This window comes from Diospyros lotus, chromosome 10, assembly GCF_014633365.1.
Source record: "Diospyros lotus cultivar Yz01 chromosome 10, ASM1463336v1, whole genome shotgun sequence".
Lineage (NCBI taxonomy): Eukaryota > Viridiplantae > Streptophyta > Magnoliopsida > Ericales > Ebenaceae > Diospyros > Diospyros lotus.
Genome location: NC_068347.1, coordinates 29,429,094 through 29,449,138, shown reverse-complemented (window position 1 = coordinate 29,449,138; position 20,045 = coordinate 29,429,094). Strand labels below are relative to the sequence as shown.

The window sequence follows — 20,045 nt, the reverse complement described above, 5'->3', positions numbered from 1 at the left end:
GTTGCCATCGGGGTCGATGGTGATGCCGCCATGTGCAATTATTGAAGAAATTAAACACTAAATAGAAGGCGTACCTGATTTCAGTCTGATTTCTTCTTCCTCGCAAAACAATGGCCGAAAATTATTAGGGTTTGTTTGAGAAATGTGAGAAATGGTGTGATTGTGTCAAATGGTGTGGCTGTGAGGGCATATTTGAAAATTTATGGACTGTAAATAGTAATTCTTGTGGTTGTAAAGAGTAAAAATGAAAATTTACTTGAACGGGTTGTGAATAGTATTTTATCGGGTTCTCAATAGTATTTTTCATTGTTTTTTTTAATTAAAGTATTTTACTTAGTGAAAAAGACAATAATACCCAACCTAATCTCATGACACTCTATATGATAATTAAATAATTACTTAATTTTCTTAAAATCTAAAAGTATTTTGAAGACTGATTGGATGTCAATTTCATTCCCTTTCCCCATTCACCATGTGAATATTTATTTGTGTAACGGAAATTTATAAATTAATTTAATTTGGAAAATTTTAATTTATTGGCGAATTACCCAAAGCCCCCTCCAATTTTCCCGCGCAAAAGGACCTCGAAAATCCGACCCTCCCGGCTCCCCCCCCCCCCCCGGCCGGCCAAACCTTCCTGACACTCGCGACACCGTCGCAGAAAGCGCCGGCGCCGCCATGTCCACGGTCGCCGCCGAACAACCCCACGCCCAGCGCGCCCCGCCTCCTCATCCTCCCCTGCCGCTGCACTCCCTCACCGACGTCGACCTGGAAAACATCCCCATCGGAGACCTCCCTTCCGTAGCCGACTCAATCATCTCCAGCCTCTCCCAAATCTCCGATCCGGAAACCGCCCGTATTCTTGATCTCCTCCCAAAATGCCTCGAGCTAATCCGCAACTCGAGCGAAATTGAAAACTCCAGAGACTATCTGAACTCGTTGATCGATCGTCTTCTTAGTTGCGATTGGTCTAACCTTATTCTAGTGAAAATGGTCTCATTAATCCGTGAACTTTCATTTCTCGACAAGGGGAGGTGTAGAGAAATTCTAGAAAAGGTGTTTGGCAGAATGAGGGATGTCGAATTGCAAGACTTACCTTCGCTCGTGTACCAATTGTTGGTTTTGGCTTCCAAGGGGTTTGGCAAGAGGGAGGTGATGGAAGGGATAGTGAAGTTCTTCGGGTCAAAAATGGCGTCTAGGCCGAGCTCGATCGCCCGTCAGGTCGAAGGCACTGTGTTGCTACATGTCAATTTTGCAGTGAAGCAGGACCCTTCTCTAGGGCAAGAAGTTATTGGGCTGGTGAAATCGGACCATCGGGCCTTTAACCATTTTACTGTTGCACTGTTGTTGTCAATTGCAAGAGTTCGGAGGTTCAGTGAGAGTTCGACTAGGATTTTGAAGACTGCAGTAGTTACAGCCTACCGTGATTACAGTTTTGCCACGTAAGGATTAAAGGGGCACTTTATAATTCTACGATTTTGCATAGAAATTAGAACCATTCAATTTATTTGCATTTTAATGCAGTATGATTTGGGTGGAATTTTATTTAGACTTTTGAATGTTGTCGAGCAGAACTGAATTTGTGGGATGTTTGTTGGATTTATTATGGCATGGATGGGAATGAATGTAGTTAGCTTGTATTCTGGTAACGAGTTAGATTGGGCAGTAGTTTAGGATTTCTATTTATGTTTCATTCTGAATTGGCTTTGATAATATAATTTGTATAACAATAAAATTTGTTTTGCTGAACTGGGTTTGAGGGATTTTACATGAGTGCCCCATGGTATGAATACATTGAAATGTCTGTCTTGTATTCTGGAAGCACGTTTTATTGGGTAGTTCTAATTCCATGATTTCATTTCATGTCCTTGTTTCCTTTTCAGTTTCATTGTTGCAGAATCATAACCAATTTTCCACGGTAATCTGTAAGGGGTCAAACAATTCAAAACACTGAAAAAGGAGAAAAAGAAAGAAAATGACAAACAGAAGAAAAGTACATGGATGAGAGTGGTTGTTTCTACCATTCTTAATTGAAAAATACATCTAAGTATATACAGAGGGCGTGTTGAAATCCTAATTCTTGGGAGGATGGAAATTCCCAAAACTGTACATAGGTAACAGATTTTTTCATGGTCAGTGAAACTGAGCCATCCTCTAACTCTATAGGTCATGTGTTGCAGGGTTTGTATCTCAGTTATGGTCTTCAAACTACTTGGTTCTTGATGGTGGGCCTCAAGGAAATTATTAGTTTAATGGTTGCTTGCATGATAATTTAGAAAGTTGATGGAGTCAAGGGGCACAATTTTTATTGGTTATCACGTAAAACTAGGTGCTTGATCGATTTTGTATAACAAGTTTAGCAGTTTAATCCAGTACCTTCCATTCTTCTTGTTTAGAATTAGTTTGACACATTTTCATCTTTCAGGGTCTGCAAATGGCTACCAGATGGCTTGAAGAAGGAATATCAGCAAAGTGCTGAAGTAGTGGAGAAGGCTGTACTGAAAGCTGTAAGTTTTCCTAGCCTTTTTTCTTCTGTGCATCTGAACTAATTTGCACAATGCCAGACTTGTGAAAGTGAATAGGATTTATGCACTCGTTATTAAATGTTAGTGAGATGAGGCCCATCAACATATAATGTAAATATGCCAGTGATTGCTAGTTACCGTCGTTTGTAAAGTGTATGAGATTGAGAACAAGTAAACAGATGGTGGCCATTTGTGATGCTTGAGTAACAAGAATATATTAAAATTACTAGCAGCATGCATACAACATGATTGATGATTTTCACTTTTTCTTCAAGATCTATCATTGGAAACCTTGATTGCATTTCTCTTTGTTGTCGTTACATTGAGAATCATTTGTCCCTATACGTTCTTTATGTATCTATTGGTTTTTAGGTGAGCGAGAGCAACTACGGAAGAGAGCATATTGTTCCTAGTATTGTACATTTTGGCTTTGTCTTGCTAGAATCAGTAGAAGAGGGAAACAGTAAACAACTTGGCAAGTCTGATGGTCTGATGGGCATCGAGGAGTTGGGCGTTCAGATGCTGAAAACTTTATTTGAGGTTCATGATATGGCAAGAAATGAGGTGGGTACCTGCCCTTTAGAGTGCATGCACGAATGAGTTTTCATCATTTGGTGATTTTTGTCCTTAGATTGGGCCATATCACCTCCCGTTGGAAGTACAACTGCATCCACAGAACAATCACCATACTTGGCAAGTCTTTTAGCAAGTTCTATTGGTCTTGATTTTTTCTTGTACCTCTTAATTCCGCCACCAATAAATTTTTATTTTTTTTTATTTGGGGCTTTTCCCTTAATTTATGTTATAATTTCGAATAGCAGTACTAGTTGCCATCTCAATCCACATTTGGTTAGCATTTCCTTCTACAGTACACTCTATTTGGCACACATTTTTTTCCATGAAAGTAGCTTGTTTTTCACCTTCTTCCTCCATTTATTGATATGGACATCAAGGACCATAAGCCTCTATGGATTGGTTAAGTATTCTTCTGGTATAAATTTATAATCCTTTGAAATAAGTGATCCTTTTGTCTCAAAAAAAAGTAGTCCATTTGGATAGTTTATAATCCATTTTTGTATGTAACCAAGTGTTCATCCTGTTTCTTGAATATAGTATTAACTATGATGAGCTCATATATTATGGCAAAATTGAAAATAGCTTTACCCTCATTATCTTTTTCTTCTAATCTGTAACCTACATGTATATCTGTATACCTATTCAGTTTTTACCCACATGACCATTTAAGTCACCTCCTACAATCATTCTCTCGTCTAGGTATTCCTTGCACCAATTCCTCTAAGTTCTCCCTTCTAACCCAACTTGTGGTGTATTTATACTACTAGTCTAACAATATTCATAGTCCCATTCTCCTAGAATAACTTTAACAGCAATAATATTGTCTCCTACTCTCTTCACATCATCTTTTAAAGTCTTATCCATAATAATCCCCATTCAATTCCTTGTATGATGCTTCCCTGAGCACCAAAGTTGATATCATACTCAATCAATATTTTGGCCTTCTTGCCAACCCTTCTTGTCTCTTTGAGGCAAATAATATTAATTATCTCCTGATTATCGTGTCCACCACTTCCATAAATTTTCTTGGCAAAGTTCTAATGTTCCACAATCCAATCCTTAATCTATAATCCTGGACAAACTTCTTTACTTGCATTTATCTATGAAAATATGAACCTTGAAGATTTAGCCCTGCATTTCCCCATCAATGCGGCAGCCCTAGCTCATTTTTCACTGCATTTGGGTAATGCAACACTTAGCTGAAAGGGTTACACCCCAACAATTTATTCATTTGTCTAGAATATATAATAGTTGATCAGATGAATTTTGTGTTAGTTATCAATTACTTAATGTAGCTCTCCTTTATCCAGGCTTGGGATCAACTTCCAATATGTGAAACACCTTCAACACTAGAAGTGTTGGGGGATTACTCCATCCATAGGTGGAGACATGGAGTTCATTTTAATGTGCCTCTCTCTCTCTCCCCTTTTTCTTTTTCTTTTGTTGGGTCTTTTGTTTTACTTTCCATGTTTGAGAGATAACCACTGACAACCTGTAGAAGTTTGTATATATATGTGAACATACTATTGATCTAGGTAATTTTCCGCAGATAACTGAACAATGCAAATTTCGCATCCTTTCTTTAAAGCCTGAGCAGAGTTTACCTATAATAAGGTAACCTATTCTACTGTCACCTTTTTTCATCTGAGTGGTGCTTATGTTGTACATCATATGGCTAAGTTTCTTATTTGCAGACTGCTTGGTCATCTGGTTCTGAGGTATCCATATCCCATGTTGGAGCATATTTCACGTCTGAAGGAACTGTTGGATTATTTCACTTTCATGCATGGAAAACTTTCTTCCCATCTAGTTGCCATTCTATTACCCCTCATCAAGTTCAGCCGTGATCTTCTGGTACTCACTGTTCTGTGTCTTAATAAATCAACAGACTGACATTTGCTTAGATGATCTTCAACGATATAATATAATTTGGATATTCTCATGTTTTGTTTAGAAGAATAGGCACAGTTGAAATCCCATTATAATGATCTGTCCAAGTAAAATCAATTAGTTCCAGTAACTTGTATACATTTTATGAATCAATTATATCTTTCACATTGATGCAGGATTACATCATTTTAGTTGTGCGCAAGGCTATGTTCAGCCGAGAATATTCTGTTCGTCTTGCAGCAACAAATGCCATTATTGGTTTGATTCTGGCTGAAAAGCAATCAAAAACAGATGGTCCAAACTCTTTTCAAGAATCATCAAGCCAAGCCAGTTGCAGCCAGCAAGCTGAAATGCCCTGTGGCATGGGTGTTGGTCTTTTTCAAGACCTGAGTGGTTTGCTGCAGAGATGTCTTTACCAGCCGGTCATTTTCAAAACTATTCTATTGTCCTCCTCTTTCTCTTACTCTCCATCTTTTGTGAAATCATGGATATTTCTTGTTTTAAGCCATCTTTTAACTACAGTTAAATTCTAATAATCAGGCAAAAATCAAAGAGATAGTGTACCATGGGCTTGTGAAAGTCGTGTTGGTGAACTCATTCTCTGCAGGAGCTGTCCTTGATTTCCTCTTGCCTCACTTCCTTCGGTTTTATAAGGAGGTATTAGAACATACAAGTCTTCTTACTCTTACCATACAAGAACAACAATTACAAGCCTTACTCCCACTAGGTGGGGTTGGCTACATGAGGTCATGTTACTCTTTACCATAAATTTGAATATTTGATTAGCTAATTATAGGTATAAGTTTTGAGCTTGATGTGTGGGAAATGGAGAAAAACAACATATCAGGCCTTAATCCCATTATGTGGGGTCAGCTACCTTAAACAAAAAGTTATGTTCTCCTGCTACTTTCAGGATGAAGATGTTCTGCTCAACATTATTCATTGTGTTAAATCAGAGAGTGGGAAAGTATACATTGAAGAGCCATTAGATTGCCTTCTGTCTTGCATCTCTTGGATTCTTCTTCTTCAGCCTCGTGGTAAAACCAACCATCCAGAAGATTCATGGGCTTGCTTTGGTTTCTCCCTTACTCCAGAGAATGAGGTATCTCAACATAACCGAATTAAGTTAAACAACAGATAATGCAATCATGAAGTCAAGTTCATTCTATGTATTTATGTGGAAGTGCCACAGGGAGGAAGGATATCTTCTGGTGAGCCACTGTCCACTGCTTTATCAAAGATCCGGAAATTACTGAGAACTGGAAATTTGGAAGGTTTGTCAAGCTCTCAATGGAAGTTTACAATTGGCCTCACCTTTATTTCAAGTGGTCACATCAAAAGTCCACAAAGATAGAGCTCTTTTTTTTCCAAAATAAAATAGAGAGCTTTAAAGTGATTTAGTATTTTTATTTCTTTACTTCTCATGTTTTAGAGTGTTTTATAAAAGAAATAGTTTCTTTATTTTCCAAGAGAGACAATCTCTTTCCTATGCTACATGTCTATTTCCTTCCTGCTTTATGTATAAACTCCCTGATTCAGTTACTTAAAATCACTACACCATCTCAGATTCTGATTCCTTGCTGAAAATAAATAAATAAATAAGTAAATTATCTTGGTTATTCTTTCATGTCGGATCAGGCTTATTGGGTCTGACTCAGGATGCTGGCTCCTCACTGCTGCAAGAAGAGAAGTACAAATACTGTGCTTTTGTTTTATCAGGAGTTTTTGAGGTGCTGCTGAACATGGTTGCCACTGAAATGCAGAAAGTGAATGATGCAAAAAGAGTGGATTATGAGAAAGAGCTTATTGAGCTTGTTGATGCGTACACATCTTTGGCAAAGTACAAATGCACATCTAAACAGGGTAATGGTATGAGAAGAGGGATAATAGGATCTAGTGCTAAAGGTACACCAGATGACTTTGATGCAAGCAACACAAAATTTTCTCAAGAGAAAACACCTTTCTTGGCAACTTCTAGTATATATCAGATACTGCAAACAGCCATGAAATTATATAAATCTGACTGCTCCACTGACATTCCAGCTTCCGAGGACCATAACCAGTTACCCTCAATCAAGGCATTGTCTTGCTGTTCTAAAATTTTTTCATTTGTTTTGAATGCTTCCTTTCTTCAAATAAAGTCTTTTCTTTTTGTTGGAAATGATGATCCATTGAAGGCTCTTATCTACGGGGATATCAAGGTCTTGGGGCCTCTTCTGCTTAAATTGGTTTGGCTGCTGATATCAGGGCTGAAGTTCGGAAAAGATCAGAAGAAAAATGAAGTCAAGGTTAGGAAACATGTTGAAGACAGTAAGGAACATGCCCATATAGCCTTGGCTTGCCTAAAAGAGTTGATAGCGATCAGTTTGTTGGGACCAGACCATACAGGCTTGATTGAAGATTTGGTGTCAGTCTCTTTGCCTGAGCATGAATCAAATAAGCTGGATGTGGGTTGGGAAGATGACTGTCGAGAAGATTTTGGCATTGATGATTCGCACACAAGAAGTAAAGAATTGTTCATCAAAAAATGCATCAAACCATTGTTATCTGAGCTTCTTTCACTTTCATTTCTCCGTGAAGTTGAGGTAAATGCATCATCTCATTTTATTCATTCTTTGTTTTTGCTTAACATATGTTTGTAGATTCTTTTTGCATTTAGAGATACTAAGTCATTAGTTTGTTGTCAGATACTATTTGATATAACAATGATGATTGGGAACAAGTTACCTTGTGAAAGAAGAAACATTCTTGGAGCCTGGGCAATACAAATCTGCAGAATCATTAATGTGGCAGATTCAAAAGTAGCAAAAAGTGTAGTTTCACTTGCTCTTTGTTTAAGTTCTCCTCCAAATGATTTAGTTGTGGCCCAAGACATGGCCCAAGAGCTATTTAAAGTAGTGGGATCAGAGACAGCTGACCCTATTGAGATGTCTGAAATCTACCCTGTCATAAAGCAATCTACGCACACTGCAATAACTTCTTCCATGCTGCAGTTAATTGAATCAGTTGTAGCAGAAATGAACCGTATTATAATAAAACTGAAGACATGTCTAGCAGCAATTCACAAAGGCATTCCCCTTTATTCTAATGAAGAACAAGCCCCAGTATTAGCTTTGGAAGAGACACTTTACTTGAGGGCCGAAGCTGTGGTGAGAGTCTTGTCTTCTTTTGTGTTGATGGAACTTAAAGGTGAGCTGCAATAAAAATTCTTTGAACCATTTGTATTCCATTGATTGTTGCTCAATATATGTATATGAGTATGGGATACTATAATGAAAAAAATCTACAGATTCTCAAGCGGAACATTTGCTCAGATTGGCTGCAAAATTTTACAAGAATTTAGCTCAACTGTCAAAGCTTCGGATTGCTCCTAAGGGCTGCAAACAAGTTTTACCCAGCCTTAAATTCCAGAAGCTTGTGGAGACTACCTGCAAACAGCTAACTGCTCCTCTGTATAATTTTGTGGCACAGGTTCAACGGGTAGGAGCCCGGATCCTCTGAAATTCAATTTTTTGTTCTGCTTTTAAAGTTAATTTATTTTTGTTTTCATGTTTTCTGACCTTAGTATCTTCTTTTTGATTGGGGCGTCGTTATATTAAACTGGACTTGCAGAATCAGCAACGAAGTACAAAAAGTATAAGAATTATCAACAAGATCAAGAGGGAGAATAGATGCATACCTGACTTGATCTTCCAGATAGAAGATTATGAAAAATATCTCATCCAACTTAGCAAGCTTAGCAAAGTTAATTTGTTGAGGCATGCCAAGCGAAGCACTTCCAGGGATTTCAAGATATTAGACCCCAACCAGATTGTCATGGAAGAAGGTGCAAACCAGGAAGCCAACCACAATAATTCTCCTGCTGCAGCTCAAAATGATTCAGGAGAGGAATCTGAAGACAACGATGGAAATGGCTCTCAGGGTGGCTCGTTACCCAAACTTCACAATCCTTTGGCTGCAGAGGCATCCGAATCTGATGGCGAAGATGGAAATGCGCTTCCCAGTGCCAAGAGAGCCAAGAGAAATAACGTTGTGCAGGACTCAGACTCAGAGGATGAAGTTTAGCCATAACAAATTAAGGGAGCTAAGGCCTAAGATGGAGCTGCTGGGATGGGAACTGATGGATGTTTGTACATATTTTTTGGGATCTAATTCTTGTTAGTTTGGAAATTTGCATGAAGGATGAACGGTTAGTGAGAAAACTTTAACAAACTTTAATGAGTTGTGCAGGATTCTTCTAACTTCGAGAGTTGATGCTCTCTCAGTGTAGAAATCTGCTTTCTACTTGTCATGCTTTGAGCTTCTTAGTAGGCCTAGGGAAATTTGCAAAAATAGGACTGCTGGCAAAGAACTTTGTAAAAATAGGACTCTTAATTTTTTTTACAAAACTAGGACTTTTGAGAGTTGAATGGACTAAAATGCTCCCGATTTAAATCAGCTTACGATCCCCTTCGTCTTCTTTCTCTCGCATGCACATCCCCAATCGCCTTGCCGACCAGAACATCTCTCTCGCTCGTCCTCTGTTCAAAGCATTTAAGGTTACTGCTTCTTCGTCGGTTTTCGCCTTCAAAGCTATTGTAGGTAATTTAAGAATATTTGATATTTGTTAAAGATACATGTTAAGGATATCGATAACAGATACTGATATCGGTATCTGTTACCGATATCCTTAACAGATATCTTTAACAAATATCAGATATCCTTAACAGATATCTTTAATATTTATTTGTTAAAGATATCTGTCATGATCACGACAAGAAACTAAAATAGTCGCAGTGAATATATCAGTCACGACTGCAATCAACGATGTCATGGCCTTACTGCAATCGTTTTTCTCATTTTCTTGTACATGGCTGCCATTTGTCTCTTTTCTTCTCCCATCAACGCAAATACATATAGTACGTGTATAATATATGATACATAATGGAGAGAGAATGAGAAAGACCCATATCTCTTGAATCATAAACAATATATACACATATATTTAGGTTACAGAGAATGGTAAAAGAACAAAAAAATGATATATATATATATACCTTATATATATAGAGTAATAGAGAGAGAAGGAAAAAGATCTATTAAAAAAGAAGAAGATGAAGGGGATTTTAGGCTGATTTAAATCGGGGGCATTTTAGTCCATTCAACTCTTAAAAGTTCTAATTCTACAAAAAAAAATTAAAAATCTTATTTTTGCAAAGTTCTTTGCCGGCCGTCCTATTTTTGCAAATTTTTCATACGCCTATCTCTATCAGGATGTGTTAATAAGGGAATGTAAATGAACCAATATAGTTAATTGACCAGTTTTTGAATTAGTTTAGGTTTATCTCATTTATATTTGTTTATTAATTATTTAAACAAAACTTTAAAATTTGTTTAATAACAGGTTAAGTTAAAATATAAATTTGTTTTAACTCAATTATGATAACATTGAATTTCTTATTTTCTTCAATTTTATATTATAGATTTACTTTCTAATTTTTTTTATAAAAATTAATACTATAATTTTTTAAAATGAAAAATATTGAAATATTTTTAATTACAAAATTAAAACTAAAAAATAATTTTTAAAACTGAATGGCGCTTAATTTTTTTTTTTATTAATATTTAGTTTTGACAAAATGGAGGAGGAAAACGACGACAGGGCAATCGGTGGAAAAAGTTGGACCCACCTGAGCAGAGCCTTTTACCAGTCTTACGGTGCCATACAGATGCACATTACACAGTAAATTCCAGAAGGTCTCGCTCTCTCTTTGCTCAAATCACAGGAAATCGGAAGACCACACACTGGAGTTACAGTTTAGAGGAAGAAGACGCACTCTCTCTCTCTCTCTCTCTCTCCACCAAATCGGAATCAAAATCGGAACGGAAATGAGCGAGGAGGCAAAGAGACTCGGCGCCGGAGCTCTCGTAGTCTCCGGCGATCGGAAGCCATCGCCGCCTTCTCAGGCCAAGAAATTCATCATCAAGAGCGCCGACATGAAGGACGACATGCAGAAGGAGGCCGTCGATATTGCCATAGCCGTACCTCTCTCTCTCTCTCTCTCTCTCAACTAAACTACTTGCTTCACCTTTCTGTTTTTACTGATTAAACACTGATCGTTTGTTTACGTTTATATGCGCGTGTAGGCGTTTGAGAAGTGTAGTGTAGAGAAGGATGTGGCGGAGCACATAAAGAAGGAGTTTGACACGAAGTACGGCCCTACCTGGCACTGTATCGTCGGAAAAAATTTCGGTAACATTCTTACGAAAATATTTCTTGATTTCTAAATATTTTCACCTTCTTGCTTTCTGGTTATGTTGTCCGGTGAAAGGTTGGTATGGAAGTTTTAAGCCGTGCCTTGAAATATGCGCGTCCTGTTTTGATGTATGGTTATGATTGTGGAACGGTCTAGATCTATGCTTAGATCGGGCGTAACTTCCTCATTCTTGCAAACTCAGATCAGATGTATTATTTTGTTGGACAAGGATGATCAAATGTTGCATAATTACCACATTCTCGTTCCTAAGGTGTATGCAAGTGTCTTCTTATCTTCATTACGCATCTATTTATAGATGTGTATGTCTGCATGTATACGTCTGATTTGATCCATCTACAGAGGATACATCAGGTGGACCTAAAAAGAACTGACTGTGCTAGGGACTTGTGGAAGAGAATGTGATTAGGATAGAAATAGTGGAAAGTGTTACTTTCTTTGTTCGTTATGTAATGAAAAAGGAAAAAAAATTAGTAGAATGATTTTCTTTTATATGATTTCAAAAGATAGAGAGGAGGAAATTATAACATGACTATCAATGCATAAGGAGGAGACAAAATGAGAGGTAAGTGAGAAGGAACATAATTCTCATCTCTCTCTATATATACTTACCTTTCTCACCCCTCAAATTAAAAGCCACGCAAAAGGAAGCAAATGTTTCTATATGGTAATGATACTAATTAGACAATGGATCAACATATGAGTTCTTGTCTATTCTTCTAAATGATGAAAATAGATGAGGAAAATTTTGTGAAATGATGTCAAATATTGTTGTGAAATTCCTCAGAAGGGGGTCTAGCCTAGAGTGCATTGGGATTTTTTTTTTTTTTTTTACAGTTTTTTGGGGGCCTTAGGTGAGGAGACCTCTTGTATCCTTCCCTTTGATCTTGGTCATGGAGGTTTTAAACTTGAAATCAGGTATAATTGCAGTTTATGGTGTCTTTAGCTATAGGGTTTCCTAGTGCATGACAAAGTAGTGAGCTGTTATTGATGCCTCATTTATGGTTACCAGATGATACCTAATTTTTATGGTCCTTTGGATGTGGAACTAAGACATCTTCATTGTACAATGCTATATTTTGATTCAGGGTTGGGTGGTCCGGTGGTCAGTCTAACCAGGCATGATATGATCCCTGTTGGGGGGCGGGGCAGATTTACAGTAACAAACATCTAATTTGACATGTTGGCTGGGTTCATACATTGACTTTCCTCTTGGTATTAGTTTTGAAGGCCAAAGCTGTATGATTAGTGGTTGGGAAGTTGGAAAAGGTAATTGGTTTTGTACAAGACACAGTAATTGTGCAGAAGGTTTCATTTGATTCCAGTAAAATTACCCTTTCCAACTAGCATCTACGTTATGTCTCTATTTACTATAACATCCTCAATTGCAAAAACACTTATGGTACTAGATGGTGGCTTGTAAATTTGATCTTATGTGGGGTGGTTAGTGTACTGGGGTTTTGTAGAACCCTATGGGGTTGGGGCTTGGAGGAGTATCATCAGGAGCTGGAGGAAATGTAACCTGTTTCTTGCAAGATGTGTTGAGGACAGGTTTTGATTGGAGAACTCATATGGACATAGGCCACTGACTGAGGTCTTTCCAGATCTCATTTTGTACAGAAGCACCAGGCAGCTATATTTTGGGTACCATTGCTTAGCTAGTGTGCTCTTTTTAGTTCAGGAGGAATCTTAAAATACACAGAGTCAATTGCTGCTGTTTGGCATGCTACACAATACCCTGTGAGTGAGGAAAGTGAGGATCTGAGGCTGTGGAATACACTGTTGTTAGAATCTTACGATTCACGATTTGAATCGTACGATTCAACTCGATTCATATAGAAATCGAGTCAAATCTATAAGGTGAATCTAAAATCCCTTAGAATCGTACGATTCACGATTCGAATCGTACGATTCGACTCGATTCATATAGAAATCGAGTCGAATTTATAGGGTGAATCAACTATGAATTAGACGAATCGACCGTGAATCGCATCAATAGCACGATTCGTCAAATTCATCCAATTCGTGTGACTTCATCTGCATGTGCGCTTTAATCAAATATTTGTTCGATTTGGCTATCTTTGAAAACAAAAAAGATGATGAAAATGATGATGCTCTTGAACTTGAAGATGAAGATGATTGATAACTAGTGAAGATTATGGACAATTGAGCTTATTAGTAACTTTATAGTTGTAGGTTTTTTTATTTTTGTTTATTTTATTTTTTTTCTAGCTTGTTATTTTGAAAGTGGTTTGGTTTGGTGCAATTTGAATTTAAAGGCAACATGAATATATTTTTGTCTTTTAGTATAATTTTAAACTTAACAAATATATTTAGAAGTTTATTTATCTATTTATATTTAAAAGAATTGATCATGGTGGACACATTATTTATTTTCTATGGATATATATTATTTATAGTTGAAATTGAGAATGTGTATCGAATCTTACGATTTGATTTGATTCTCGATTCATAAAATAAGGATTTCGATTTTCGATTCGAATATCGATTTAGCAACTATGGTGGAATATGCTACAGAATGACTTATTTCTATCAAATCCTTTTATGAGTTATATGGAGGTGAGGAAGCAGCTCTTTTGGTGGAGAGAAATATGGGCTAATGCTCCCCCTAAGCTGGCCTTCTTCCATTCTCAGCATCTCGGGAAATTATTTTGACAGAGTGGATAACTTAGGAAGATGATCTTAGATTGGTGCTACATGCATGGGATGGGTTAAGATCTTCAAAGTCATTGCTTGCTTTGTCTGGGGGCTGGGACTGCTTGAGTCTAATTTACTTCTAGGTGAGGGGTATGGTAGGTCATGCCTTCTCTAGTGAGTGCTCTATTTTCCAGATGATGGCATGAGACTCTCAAGGCAGAGATGCTTGTGGAACTGGCTGCCTTGTGCAACTTGTGGAATATTTGAAGAAAGGAATTAGAGAGCCTTTGGAAGGATTAAATCATTGGGTCATACTTTCTTATTTTCTTTTGTTGAACCATCTTGAATGATCTGTGTATGCCTATGTATGATAGGCAATTAGGTGTTCATCTTGAACTTTTATACAGGGTCTTTCTCTTTTTTGGCACTTTATCTATTTATCTAGGTCTTATCCAAAAAAAAAAAAAAAAAAGAGTGGTATAGCATTATAAGTAAACACTGCAACTATATGAAAGCATTTTTAATTAAAATTCACTAAAACTTTGGTGATGTTTAATAGTTTTTTATAAGCCAAATGTTCTGAATTTATCAAGTCAGTTGACCTTTTCTTAGTCAGAATAAGATTACTCATTTGATTTTTACCAAGACTTGTAATAGGATTAAATGGATTATTGTCAAGGATTTTGTTAGTTATTATTACTGCTTGTGTTATCATGTATAATTTGAGCTGACAATTGGCTGACTCTTGGTTGCCAATCCTTTGTAAAAGTGCATCTTTATAATGTAAAATGCCAAATGGAACCCTCTGAATGGTTGCCAAGTGCCATGATTCCTTGTCAGGATGGATCTGACCGACCATACTTTGTTATTTGTTTATTTCAAGTGATGTTTATATCTCTCTTTGATATGTCATCTTGATCATGTGGTTGTAGTAATTTTTTTTGCTAAAGAAACAACTATCCACTATTCAGCACAGTAATTCAAAACATCATTCAAGTGCATATAATAATGTTGTTATATTGCTGCAAACTGAGGAGGTCTTACCCCAAACAGGATGGGGCCTGGAGAATGTTAACGTTGGCAAATGCATCCAAACTTTGTCTTGTACTTGCACTATTTAATGTCCTGATTCCCTTATGGTGGTCAATAGTGATACTTCTCTCCCCCTCTCAGATTTCCAATGATGAATGTTGTGTTGCTCATGAGCTTTGGAATTTGTTCTGTCAAGATGTTTTATGCTCGTTCTTAGAATGGCGCATGGATGTTACCTGTCCATGTGATCCTTATCTCCTAAGCATCAACTTAGAAATCTACTCTGCTAGTATCATGCAATTATTTGCATGGTACATGAGTGGGCGTAGTGGGCACCAATATTATATGCTCAGTGACATATGCCAAGTCACCTCCTCATCAGAAAACTCCCTCTCTCTCTCTCTCTCTCTCTCTCACTCTCTCACACACACAGAGGATTGAGCTCATTTTGACCTTTTAAATTCAAGTTTTGTTGGGGTGACATGTGAATCTTCAATCTCTTGCTTTGGAATTGAGCTCACTATGATGCTTTTTCAAGTTGCCAGTCTCATTAGGTGGCACATTCATCTCCATAGTCTTTTTTCCAGTGGATTGAGACTCAATTAAGCAAAGGGTGCATGTGGTGCCCTGACTACAATCAATTGTCATAATGGTACTCATGGTAGATTCTTGGTTCATCCTATGTGTAATGATCAGCAGAATTTGGAGATAGGAGATAGCAGAAAGCAGTTGAAGTTGTTTCAACTACAATTATTACAATTACAGTAGTTGTAACAAACTACTGCAACTGTAATAAGTTGTTAGTAGAATCTGTTACAATGTAACCAATTAACTACTGTAGATAGTCATTTATAAGGCTATGCCACTTTGTACCAAGACATTATGAATGAATTGATTTGAAATTCTCTCATTTTCTCTCTATCCATTCTCTGTTTCCCTCTGTTTTCTCCCTGATTCCTCTCATCTCTCTCTTTCTTTTTTCTTTTATGACTATCAACTAGAAACCCTAGATTCAAAACCTAGGGTCCTGACTATTTGGTATTGGAGCAAGTCCTAGGCCATCGATTCAATGTCTGTTGAAAAATTTCCATGGCTGATGGAACTTGAATGAAGCAATTTGAGGCACAGTTGCAACAAGTTAATGCAACTATTTTTGATCTCCAAGCTTGAGTAGATTCGCTGGAATCTGGATCCAGCTAAAATCAGGATGCGATTCTTGTGCTGGACAGGAAATTTGAGGCTTCCATGGACAAATCTGTAAGAAGATTGGACGGCTTCATGTTGATGTTCTCCAAACTGCCTCAGGTGAGTCTTCCAAATGATTTTCCTCCTAAGAAATGGTCTGATCCAATGCTCCAAGGAAATGGAACAGTTCCTAGGACCGCTGGTTCTTCAGAGTTAGAAATTGAACCTGCTGTAATTGGAGAAAATATAGATGAAAGAGCTGTAGAAAGGAAGCAGGAAGCACAGGCTGCACCTAATTAGCCTTATTTAGCATTGCCAAAGCTGGAAATACCAATGTTTGACTGCTGAAACCCTAGGTGGTGAATTAGGCGATGTCAAAAGCTCTTGACCTTGTATAACATTCCGAATCAGCAGAGAATTACTTTAGCCTCTGCCTATTGCATGATGTTGTGGATGCTTGGTTTCAAGGATGGATCTGGTTACGAGACAACTGTCAATGGACAGATTTTGCGGAGGATTTTTGTTAAAGGTTTGGTGATAGAAATATGACTGATGTTATAGAAGAATTCAATAAGTTGAGACAGGTTGAAATAGTTTTGGATTATCAAACCAAGTTTGAAGAACTTAAATCACCAATGATCATTACTAACCCCTCTTTTTTGGAAGCATATTTTGTTTCGAGTTTTATAAGTGGCCTTAGTTACGAACTTAGGCCAGTAGTGAAGATGCTGCAACCGGCAACAGTTGAGCACACAACAAAGAAGGTAAAAACTGCAGTAATTGACAGTAGAGGCCATATTCCATAAACATCTACCAGAACCAAGTTTCTCTAAGTACTAGTTCAATGGTCTCATTTGCACCCGGATAATAACACTTGGGAATATCTCCTAGCTCAATTTCCTCAAGTGGTTTAGCTTCTTTGGTTTTCTTGAGAATAAGAAAGTTTTGAAGGGAAGGGAAATGTTATGATCAACAGAATTGGGAGATAGCAGAAAGCAGTTGAAGTTGTTTCAACTACAATTATTGAAGTTACAGTAGTTATAACAAACTACTGCAACTGTAATAAGCTGTTAGTAGAATATGTTACAGTGTAACCAATTAACTGCTGTGGATAGTCATATATAAGGCTATGCCACTTTGTACCAAGACATTATGAATAAATTGATTTGAAGTTTTTGCATTTTCTCTCTATCCATTCTTTGTTTCCCTCTGTTTTTTCCATAATTCCTCTCATGGATGTTCATGATTGTGACATATCCTTGACTTGGTTGATAAAACTTTCCAACCAAGCTTCACTAAGGTCCTCATGAAGGACACTCATGAAACCTCCAAGACAAGCAATTGAATTGCCCACCCAATTGTTTGCTTTCCATGTATTCCCCCCAATCTGTAGAGCTGTGATATACAACTAAGTTGCCCCCACATTCTTTCAACAAGATAGGTTGTGGCAAGGTTTAGATCTCATTTTACTTGGAACTTGGAGGGACTTGTATTGGAGGTTAAAGTTATCTGTTTCATCTATATTTTACTTTTTCCCTGAGAAAAGCTTGGTCTTGATCAATCACAAGAGAAAAGTGTGCAAGCAAATACATAATGCCCACATTCTAACACTGGAATTATTGGTTCCACTTCCACTGCTATATTAACTATTGGAGTATGAGGCTGTGACTCTACACAGTTCCTTAGACATTGGCATTCTTATCTGCACTCCATTATAAATAGGGTTCCTGGTCATAAGGATAAAGAGAACAATCTAAGCCTGTCAAACTCCTACTGCGTCTTCATTAAACTTGAAGGACATCTCTCTCTCTCTCTCTCTCTCTCGCATGACTCCTTAACCTCTCTCCTGCCAACTCTGATTGTCTCCAATGTGTTTGAGGTCTACCATAATTCCCAGCAAGCTTCCTTCTGCTAGCTCACAGTGGCACCCTCTCCAATCAGCTTTAACTGTTAGTTTGGTACCTCTAATTGCAGAATGTTAATGTGACCAAAACTAGAAATTATTTTTCTGGAACTGGTGGTCTAAAATAGGACGAGTAGGAGATAAAATATTTTTACTACTCTAGCTGGCATGTCCTTTTGAGCTGTGAGGCAAGTACCAACCATGTTCAGATCACATTGGAGATGCACCAACAATTTTTCTCTTTTGTGCTTGAAGCCTCTTATCAGTGGCAACTACTACATAAGCCATCTTCATCACTCTGCAAGTCCTCCCCAGCATAAAATTAGGTTATTGGTTTCTGTTGGTACCGGATGAAACCACCAAATTACCTGAGTCATCTTTAAATTGGATCACACTTTTGTGTAATGACGATGTGTATAGAGGTGGCATAGTTTTTTATTTGCTTGGTCTTGAGATGATTATAACTTCAAAAGAGTATAGTTTTATTGTTCTTTCGCTGTTTTGTAATCATCTTCTTAAGTTGGTTACACTCTTTCTACTCATTTTTCAATGGAGAAAATGATTTATGACTTGTTATGAGAGGTTACATTGGTCATTTACTTTCTCATGTGGTTGTTGTGTAGGTTCTTATGTGACTCACGAGACAAATCATTTTGTGTACTTCTATTTGGACTCGAAAGCTGTATTGTTGTTCAAGTCAGGTTAAGCATGGTGGGACATTGTCAGGTACGATAATGATGATATGATAACGACGATGATGATTGTGTTGTTGCAATCTAGTCGTATGTACTATTTGAATACTCCTGTCCCCAACCTGTATATCTCTCCAAACACGAACTTTCTTCAGCTTCTACGGGACCTGTATTTCAGTGGGTGTTCAATTCGTCTTTTCATTAGTTTTGCCTGTTAATTGATGGAATGGCCTAAGATATTGCGGACTTGAAAGCATTAATCGCTTACTCATGAATCCACCTAAAATGCTTTGCGCTTGTGATGCCAAGCTCTTGTGTCGTCTTTATTTGGTTACAGAAGAAATGAAAAGAAAAGAAAATCTCAAGGCCAGATTGCATTTTAGGCATCTGCTGGATCCAGATAACCATGGATTGTTGGCTCTCAATTGCTTGGAAATAAACAACTCGTATCAAATATATCTCGTGAATGGTCTGAATTGGAATCAGTTCACTAAAACTTATTGGGCCGCCCAAATTATTATGATTGGGCTATTTATCTCGTTGAAGCTAACCCAGTTACATCATTCGAACAACAGGAATTCCACCTAAAAAAACTATAAAATTAGCTTGCCTGATTATCTAATCTAATTAAATAAAGGCTATAAAGCACGTACAACCGAATAACCAAACTAGTTAGATATGTCTCCATAAAAGGATAACAAACTTTGAAATCCACGATTTTTTAATTAAATTTTAAAATCCGACAAATCTTTAGCATAGGAAGTCAAAAAATTAAAGTGCACACTGCACTCGGAAGAACAATATACCAAGCTCCTTTTATTTTTTAGATAACCAACAATATATTAAGCTTATTAAATAGGGTTAGGTTAAATAAGCTATAGTTTTGCCACAAATCCTTATTTGTAATCATATTCTCTATATGGTCATGCATGTTTAGCATTGTTATAAAATTCTTGTTATTATAAAAGTCATTATGTTAAGAACTACCTTTATAGGAATTACTTTTAAAGAAAATATTTTAGTATTTAGCAAAATCGTTAGCTAATAACTTTTTATGTATGCATTTGACTAACGATTAAAAGTCATATTTTAAAAAATAAAATTCTTGGAAAGAATATTCACAAAAATGTTATATAGTTAATATTATTTGAAAAAATATATATATTTTTTGTTTTCAAGAGAATGTTCTTAAAATTTTTTCCAAATATTAAAAAATTTGTATATTCGTATTTATTTAAGAAGTAAAATCTTACTGACTCTCTCAAATGAGATAAGAAAAAGATATACAAAAACAGATTAAAAAGTGTTTACAAACATAATAGTGACAATG

The 20,045-nt window shown here is 37.0% G+C and overlaps 2 protein-coding genes across 2 annotated transcripts; both read left to right on the top strand.

Moving 5' to 3' along the window:
* Positions 1–634: 634 nt before the first annotated feature.
* Positions 635–9,230, top strand: LOC127810908 (uncharacterized). The gene is made up of 13 exons (XM_052350507.1): positions 635–1,442; positions 2,426–2,507; positions 2,898–3,089; positions 4,651–4,715; positions 4,796–4,955; positions 5,168–5,413; positions 5,532–5,648; positions 5,905–6,093; positions 6,184–6,265; positions 6,630–7,576; positions 7,679–8,180; positions 8,281–8,471; positions 8,604–9,230. Exons 1-13 carry the CDS (start codon positions 679–681, stop codon positions 9,054–9,056), a joined length of 3,990 nt encoding a protein of 1,329 aa, XP_052206467.1. The 5' UTR covers positions 635–678; the 3' UTR covers positions 9,057–9,230.
* Positions 9,231–10,719: 1,489 nt separating this feature from the next.
* On the top strand, positions 10,720–18,919 carry LOC127810923 (uncharacterized). Its single transcript, XM_052350534.1, has 3 exons — positions 10,720–11,012; positions 11,118–11,223; positions 18,647–18,919. Exons 1-3 carry the CDS (start codon positions 10,860–10,862, stop codon positions 18,727–18,729), a joined length of 342 nt encoding a protein of 113 aa, XP_052206494.1. The 5' UTR covers positions 10,720–10,859; the 3' UTR covers positions 18,730–18,919.
* The last annotated feature ends 1,126 nt before the right edge of the window (positions 18,920–20,045 follow it).